This window comes from Engystomops pustulosus, chromosome 4 (genome assembly GCF_040894005.1).
Source record: "Engystomops pustulosus chromosome 4, aEngPut4.maternal, whole genome shotgun sequence".
NCBI classification, from domain to species: Eukaryota; Metazoa; Chordata; class Amphibia; order Anura; family Leptodactylidae; genus Engystomops; species Engystomops pustulosus.
In genome coordinates, this window is record NC_092414.1 from 216651552 (window position 1) to 216660025 (window position 8474).

An 8474-nucleotide genomic window follows, 5' to 3' on the forward strand; every position below is an offset into this window, starting at 1 on the left:
AACTCCAGTGCTTTACATTTTGCAAGTTTTACCCATTCAAGGCAAAGCCTCAATCAATTGAGAGTTGGATAACCCAAGTACCGAGCCTCACATGGCAACTGCACTGAACGACCCAATCCATGAAGAACCTCTGGCTCAACACTAGAGGCAGCGATATCCATCTACACTGCGATTACAAAACCAGTTACAATGGACGAAGTTTCCCAATTCGATGAATAGACCAAGATAATTAGAAAATTTTTTTATTCAGTGTATAAATAGCCGAATTGTGAGGAAAACCGCAGCAACAGTAAAAGCCGAGATGACGGCGAGCCCAAGCGACAGCACCCAAGTCCATGTAGACGATGAGGTCTCTGCAGCTGTGAAGAGAAATTAATTGGATGAGAAGAAGGAAACCCACTTGTTCAGGTCAGGAAGAGTAGTGTGAAACTTACCAACATGGCGATAAGACACACCATTGGGATGTGCCAGGATCTTCACAGGACCAGCAGATACCACCTCACTGGGGAGAGGGTCAGATCTTTTATCTGGAAGAGATAGTACATCAGCCGGGTTCCTTATAATTATCCCATAAGCGAATTAACTACACTTACCTTGGAGGGGTCGCGTCTCGTTGCAGGTCTGAGGGCAGCTCTCAGGCGGAGTGAAGGCATCACAGATAACAACCACACAATGTATGAAGAGCTGAAGGAAACCCATGATTTAGCCATTGTAAACTATCATAAGCCAACATCCCACAACCCAATCCTCTTCCTTTACCTGACTAGTTGGTGCCTCATGCAGGGTCACCTTAAATCGTGGCAGCCCGTTTCCAAATGTCTGGACTTCTGTGGAGAAGGTCTCAGTTTCTGCACCACATCTAAACGTGAAGTACACAAGAATAATTTAGTTTAAGATGGTTGCTCTACAGGGGACCCTAAACATGAACCATCTCCAAGGAGATTTGCCCACACCGAAACCCCATAGGTTGTTCTTGAAATTCTTGATGAAGATAAAGAATTTTTTGCACTCCAAGTTGGTTATAGACTTCCTGTTTTACTCACCCATTCAATATCAGATCCCATCGTGTGATCCCGTCTTGGCCAGGGAAGGTTGTAGCCCAACAGTCCTTTAGTGCAGCAACTGGTTCTGTACCATGCACCCCTGCCTGGAAGTATAGCACAGCAACAGGCTGCACCGACACCGGAAAGTCTTCATTATGGTAAAATGTTGCGTAGGCTTCATCTGTTTGGGGTCAAAGTGGATAAAACAGAATATTGACTAAAGGATGCCGAAATTAAGATCTAGGGACCAGTTTGCACATGGACCCTGTGGAAGGAGAAAGTTCACCACTATACCTTTAGCAAGTTTCAGGTCAGCAACATGATTCCTGGCTCTCCTCCGTAATACTATAAGACAAAACTTAAGTCAATGCCAGGACAAAGCTGGAAAAGTTTCAAAACTATAGGACAGCGGTGGCAAACCTATGGCACAGGTGGCACTCGGAGCCCTTTGTGGGCACCCAGTCCAGAATTTACCAGATAGGACTCAAGGCTTCCCCCTTCAGTCCAAGACAGCCCAGGACGTGTCACGCTCAGTGCCATTTTAAAAGTGACACCTTACTTGGCTAACAGGACTACAGGAGGAGAAGGAGGTGTGAAAAGGTGTGGGCAGAGATGGATTATCTTTGGAGCTCCTGCTTTGGGTCCCCTGAATCTTTCTGTTCAGGGGAGCCTGAAGGGAAGCTACAATCCTAATGTCTCCTGCTTTCTATTGTATTGGTGTCCTCAGGACGCCAATCTGATTGAAACTTGTGATACAACAGATCAATAGGTTACTGCTCAAATTGTCATGTTGGCACTTTGCAACGTAAAAGTGGGTTTTGGTTGTAGTTTGGGCACTGTATCCTAAAGGTTCGCCATCACTGCTATAGGCCAAGAGTTCTTTGGTGCACATCAAGAGTCCGAAACCAGATCTTGTGAAAACCAAGATTCAACTTTTTTGGAATAGTCACCTTTTGCTGGAGAGTTGGCAATTCCCGGCTTGGCTGCTCCATTAGATTTCTGTGCACTGACCCACAAGGTTTCTTTGAGCGGATATCTGCATCTCAAAGTCAACCTAGACCACAAAAAGAAAGTATCATATAGGATCAAAAGGAAGCTACAAACTTACGTTGAATATGAATGAGTTTCTTCACCTATAGTAGGAATCCCTGGAAATGATGGGTTGCGCTGGAAACAACACTTGCCGATCAAAAGTCACTTCATTCTCATACACCAGATAATCATCCTCCAACTAGAAGTTGAGAAGATCAAGATTTAGATCATCAGCTTATGCACTTCCATCAACACTGGGATTTTCTGAATCCAACAATCCATAGCATTGGCTCCTAGAAGGAGCCCTCATGGAGGCCAACATTTCCATGGGGTTTTTAGTCTCATTCAAGACCATCCATCCATTTATACAGGCGAATCTTGTGATTTGGTAAACTGAGGGGGTACATCAAGACTTGGGGCTCTACTGTGCTTTCAGCCACCTCAAGGACCCCAAACTAGTTAAACCTCTGCCATAGAGCTCATCCAATTGGGCATGACACATGACTTTGCCCTTGAAGGCTAGTCACGAGGTCATTGATCCACATTTCACCATGACACCCATTAACGTTAAAGCCAGAATCAAAGTTTATAGGTATATGGTAGATAAATGTTCTTACCCGGCGTGTGGTCCAACAAGTGAATGCTGAAAAGATGAAGAGTGCTTGCTCTGACGTAGACTCCTGAGGGGTGCATTTGGGATCTCTTAAGTGGGCCTTCTGGGCATCAAAGGCAGGTTTGGAGAGTGTACTGTCAATAACTGCAATCATGGTACCATTGGATAGGCAGGCTGTGGGTTGGGCAAGACACAATTTTTAGTGTAGGCTGTGGGTAGACACTGGAGTTTGTTAGAAGGGGACTCACTTAGATTCTTTGGAGGGAAGGGACAGCTGAAGGAATACGAAAACATTACTTCCCCAGTCCGGTTACTTCTGAAAGTGAAGTTTAGACGCACGACGGAGCCGGACAACGTGACCACCTGTGGTGTTAGGATACATACAACAAGCATCACCACAATTGGATATGTATACCCATCTACTCAAGTTCCATGGGCTGCTGTAAAGCATTACTGCAACACCACCACATTGCCATCAGGTTCTACATCCAGTTACAGCCTGGAATTAGTGACACATTGAGTCTATGGCTATGATTCCAAAATTTTGGTGGTCCATCAATGCCATGTGGTGACCATGCTGTTGTAGGGTCTAGTTAGATCAATTTGGTGCCAGCTTGCCTTTCGAGTTTACCCACTTAAGTCCATTCCAATTTTACTATTCTAACATTTTACCTCGTGAATCAGACCAACAGCAGTGAAGGGCACTTCGATGTACATGAAGGCTTCTGAGCTTCGGACAGTGATATTCTGCGATCTGACCAGGGCATCATTTAGAGGAAGCTCCCGGATGTATGGAAGCAAGTAGTAATCCATATTACCTCTTTTTATGGTGAGGACCATTCGGTCATTTTTGCAGCTACTTGTGAATTCTGGAGGCTCTAGAAATGGAAAGTCTCAAATCTGTAAGTGGCTCAAATGTATTGGATACATCATAGTAAACATGAATCAGTACTCACCAACATTCTCTATGACACACTCCACAACACCTGGATATGTCAAATTCTTGTTTTTTGACACATGGGTCAATATATAGGTGACGTAGAGTATATACATCCTTCTTTTACCGCCAAGATACTGGTGAAAGAAAATTTAATGAGACCATTCATGACAAAAATACCACTCCTGTCCACAAGTTACCAATTGTAGTTTAGCCCTACTTCGCTACGTAACTGTCCATGGAAGTAATGGTGGTCCCAACCATGGTTCCTACCTTCTGTTCCACAAGGGGATCAGAGAAGGGCACTGTAAGGTAGAAAACCCGAGTGTTGTTGGGGTTGGTGGTGGCCACAACAGTCATTTGTTTTGGCCCCAATGCAGGAAGCGGAACAGGAACATTGTGGATGATGAAGGACTTCATTTTCATATCAGAGTAGAAGTTTCCCAAGGACACATTGAAGTAGTTGGTTGTATTGAGGGTATCTACAAGAGATCAGGATATTGACGTGCACATTTTTTCTGGTTTATTCTACAACTCATTAAATCTAACAAATTTTCCCCAAACTTACGGTCCAGGAAGACAGGAATCTGTACAGTAACAGGGGCAGTGATCGCTTTATAAGATGTATGTCTGGTGAAGTCATCTCCATTGACACCCAACCAACTGCGCTGAAGGATAAGGTTGATCTTGTACATCGTCATGTAAGTGTTATTCACAATATCACTCTGCAAAACAGATAAATCCAGGAGCAAGAATGAACTGTGGGGGCAACCATTGTCCCAATACTACCACCCATAATCTCAACCTAGAACCTTGAGGATCTTGTCCTGTACTATAACCAACCTCTACATAGCCACCAGGAGACCCATAGGGAATGGTGACCTCTACAGTGATGGGGTCAGTTTGAAATACATAGTTGTACTCCTCAATCGTGGTCTCATTCATCAGTTTTCCATTGATCCCCATATAAAAGGCTTTGTTCGTGACATCTCCACTGAGTAGAGGAGAGATGATTGTTGGAGAAAGCCAGGAGAGGGCATCAGCTGAGAAGACTGGAGGATCTGGGCAGAAGCATCAAGAACATGAATGAGTAATCAAAAAGTGACACAACACCCCCCCCAACCCCATAATAGACATTTACCATTTGGACATGCAAGCGTTGTGTCCACAATAATCCGGAGAAGGGTTTTGAAGTACATTGTATTACTCGGGAGAAGATCAATGTTATAGTTACCAATCTGTGAAAGAGTCACCAGAATAAGATTAGACCACAAAAAGATCCACCCCTACCATATAGGGACACAACCACCAAATCTCTAGATGCCCCTTACCTTCTTAACCTGGGATTCTGGGGTTTTGTATGGGGCTCTGAAGACCACTCTAGTTGCTGTTGCAATGACCCCATAGCCTTTGGCAATGGCATCTTTAGCAGGAATTCCTGCATTAGAGTTAAATGCAACTTGCCAACTCTGAGAGATGCCCACCTGGGAGTAGAAAAACAGAAGATGGTTGTGGTTTTGATGCAGTGACCACTAATCATCTGACCCCACATTATACCAAGGTACCCTTTGTAAAAGATGCCAAAGATTCAGAAAACCAAAAAGCCAAAAGTTTTGACCTGCCACATATGCCAAAGAATCGTAGCGATGCTGGTGAAAGACCACCTTTGCGCTGTGGGAAGGTCCCTCAAAGGCAAATAACACGAAGCAGGGTCACTGAAGCAAAGATTTGGCTTTTAAAGGAATCAAACAGTCCCTAAAATTGATGCCCACTGCATTAAGTGCGCATAGACAGAGGCAAAAGTAGCCTTGGCCAACTCAGTCCTACATCTACAAACAATAGACTCACCACAGGTTCAGCTGTAGAAAGAATATGAGGCATAGTCGACGAGGTCGTCCTCGCAACAGAGACCTGCAACGAAGGGCAAACACATAAAAATACCGACACACGTATACCAGGTCAAAGCTGGTCATGGGCAATGGATACATGAATGAGTAGTAGAACCAGAGACAAGAAGAAGGTGGCCATGGTCACATGTAGAGGGCATCACACGGCCTTGGGTTTTGGTAGGGTTAAGAACCAGAAGATAAACAACTAGGGTATAGGGTTGTAGGTCATCAGTAGTCACCTCCATGTAGTTCTCCTCACAGACCATCTCCCTCACAACCCAGGAATCGGTGAGGCAGGACATGGATAGTGGATAGATGCTGATCTGGCCGTCCCTGTCCAATCGGAACTGAAACTTGACTTCAAACTTGTTGTCATTCTGAAGGAAATCAAGAAGAAAAAGTAGTCAGAGGTAAATAAGACTCAGTAGCTAAGCTCATGGAGATACCTTCATCTAGGACACCTACTGTATTCTTCACCCAGCAGCCAAGGAATGAAATTCTGACTTCCACATTTCCATATACATCATTTGTGAGCGTGTAGCCACACTGAGCCGCCCGACTCGGGAACATCACATCCATTACACCAGAGTCACCTGCAATGAAGACGCTTAGAAGAGCACATCGAGGAGACACCCATCAAATACAAAGATTATTTACTCACCGACCACCTCCAGCTGCCATGGATCGGACCCAAAGAAATCTTGGCTCACCCAGACCCAAAACGTTCGAGTACGACATTCTGTCTCGGAGACACCTGCCCAAGACGTGAGAGATAAGAGACAAGACCAAACACTTGATGAACATCTCCACAGGACACAACTGAGGTGTTGGTCAAAGATAACCCGCCGAAACTTAATCGTAGGATACCACAGGCCCCGTAAATTATTAGGTTCCTTGAACTCCAACCACAAGTAGATACAAGTGATGTTGGAAGCCCAAGTAGAAAGGGACTAGAATTTATACTTACCCGGGGGGAAATTCTGGATCTGAGCCAAGCAGGGGCCACCGAGACAGAGCAACATCACCCTAAACAAGAAGTAGATTAGGCAGTGAGACCTTGTACTGTGCACCCAGTATAGAGACATCAACGCTACCTGGAGAAGTCGTGCAGGATCCGTAATGTACAACTAGTAACCAATAAGTGTCCACAAGGTAAGTAGTGGTACTGTGCAAAGTAAGAGCTCAGTATAAAGTAGTAACCTAGCAGTAGTACTGTACTGGGACTGTGCTGATACTACAGCTAGTAGAAACGTAGAACCGCGAACAACCCAACCTACACGCAAGTTATGAGAAGTAGAACCGTGCACAACCTAACCTGGGCCGGCGGCACACGTGGGGTTCTGAACCTGTTTTTTTGGGCAGTTTTTAACCAGTCCGAAAAAAAAAAAAAGCTTTTGTGACCAGCTTTAAAGAGAACCTGTCACCAGGACCTCATTTTCACTAAAGACAGGTTGCAGAAACTTATTACACCTGCAGTGCAAATCTGCCTTTCTAAGCATTAGCGTTACAATATAACTGAGTTATAACTTACCTTGCATCCTGACAAAATCCTGGGGTAGTCACAGGGGCTGGACTTTGGTTTGGATGCATTTCAAAAGACAACATGTGGCTCGTCTGTGTTACTCACTCCTCAGAGCTTAGCCCCCCCCCCCCCATCTTTGTGCTCCTGTACAGCCCCACCTCCTGCTCCTTCTCAGAGGTCACAGCCTGGTGAGATGACAGTGGGGGAGGGACAAGCTGTACAGGAGCACAAACATGGAGACAGCCTGCAGCTCAGACAAGTCACATGTTTTTTTTTTTAAATGCATCCAAACCAAAGTCCAGCCCCTGTGACTACCCCAGGATTTTGTCAGGATGCAAGAGTAAGTTATAACACACAATTATATAGTAATACAAATTCTTGGAAAAGGCAGAGAGACACGTTTGTAAAAGCCCATGACACCTGCAGTGCAATCTGTCTTTAGTAAAAAAAAAAAAAAAAAAATTTAGGTCCCTGGTGACAGGTTCCCTTTAAATTAAGAGAACTGGTAAAACTGGTCAAAAAACAGATGCATTTTTTTAAACAGACTGCTTAAAACTGCCCAAAAACGGGTTCAAAACGCCACATGTGCCGCCAGCCCTACACACAAGTTATGAGAAGTAGTACTGAGCACCAGCTAACATTAAGTCTAGGAAGTAGTACTGTGCATATAACTAGGTCCGGTATACAGCAGAGGGATATACAAGAGGAGATACACCACCCAGGGTACTATGCATACTATACACCCTATAGCATAAGAACTGCTGGGACTTGTAGTACCAGGACATACCCAGTGAGGAGTGTGAAGTGCATGACTGCAGAGCCCGATGAGGCAGCAGGCCCAGAGCTCAGACAGTCATGAATACCAGGATACAAGGAGCTGCAAGGTCCAGGAGCCTCTTATAAAGGGTGGGTCAGGTGCTGCCCATTATCATCACCGGTTACTAATCAGTGGCCGTGGTCCTCGTGTCTGTGGTGCTGCAGACTAGTGTTCACACCCTGCAGTTCTAGCCGCATGCAGGTTCAAAGGCATCGAGGGCGGGTTCACACGTTGCGTTTTGACCTGCGTTTTCATTGCGTTTGAAACGCATATACAACAGCCGAAGAGAGGGGATTTGCCTAATTACATCACTGTTAACGTTTCCGTTTACAAAACGCATAGTAAACGCGGTGTTAATGCGTGTGTTAACAAAGCGTTAACGCATGTGTTAACATTGCGTTTACAAACGTAAACGGTAATGTAATTAGGCAAATTACCTCACATCAGCTGTTGTATATGCGTTTCAAACGCAATCAAAACGCAACCAAAACGCAACGTGTGAACGCGCCCCCAGGATTAAGAAAACATTACTGCTGGGAACAGCGTCGCCGCTCTCCATGTCTGTGGCTGCGTTCACACATACCGCTAGACGTCCGTTCATAACGCAACGTTAGCGCACAG

General features: G+C 45.0%; 1 protein-coding gene across 1 annotated transcript; it reads right to left on the bottom strand.

Annotated features, from left to right (window-relative positions):
- Nucleotides 1-226: 226 nt before the first annotated feature.
- On the bottom strand, nucleotides 227-7944 carry LOC140128323 (uncharacterized). Its single transcript, XM_072149941.1, has 23 exons — nucleotides 7824-7944; nucleotides 6482-6540; nucleotides 6176-6268; nucleotides 5980-6107; nucleotides 5754-5891; nucleotides 5474-5536; nucleotides 4957-5109; nucleotides 4767-4863; nucleotides 4469-4686; nucleotides 4194-4350; nucleotides 3899-4107; nucleotides 3645-3762; nucleotides 3361-3566; nucleotides 2937-3051; nucleotides 2693-2862; nucleotides 2177-2274; nucleotides 1994-2097; nucleotides 1338-1388; nucleotides 1044-1224; nucleotides 760-859; nucleotides 594-684; nucleotides 435-527; nucleotides 227-359 (listed from the first exon to the last, which is right to left on the bottom strand). The coding sequence occupies exons 1-23, from the start codon at nucleotides 7844-7846 to the stop codon at nucleotides 247-249; spliced, it is 2778 nt and encodes a 925-aa protein (XP_072006042.1). The 5' UTR covers nucleotides 7847-7944; the 3' UTR covers nucleotides 227-246.
- Nucleotides 7945-8474: the final 530 nt, after the last annotated feature.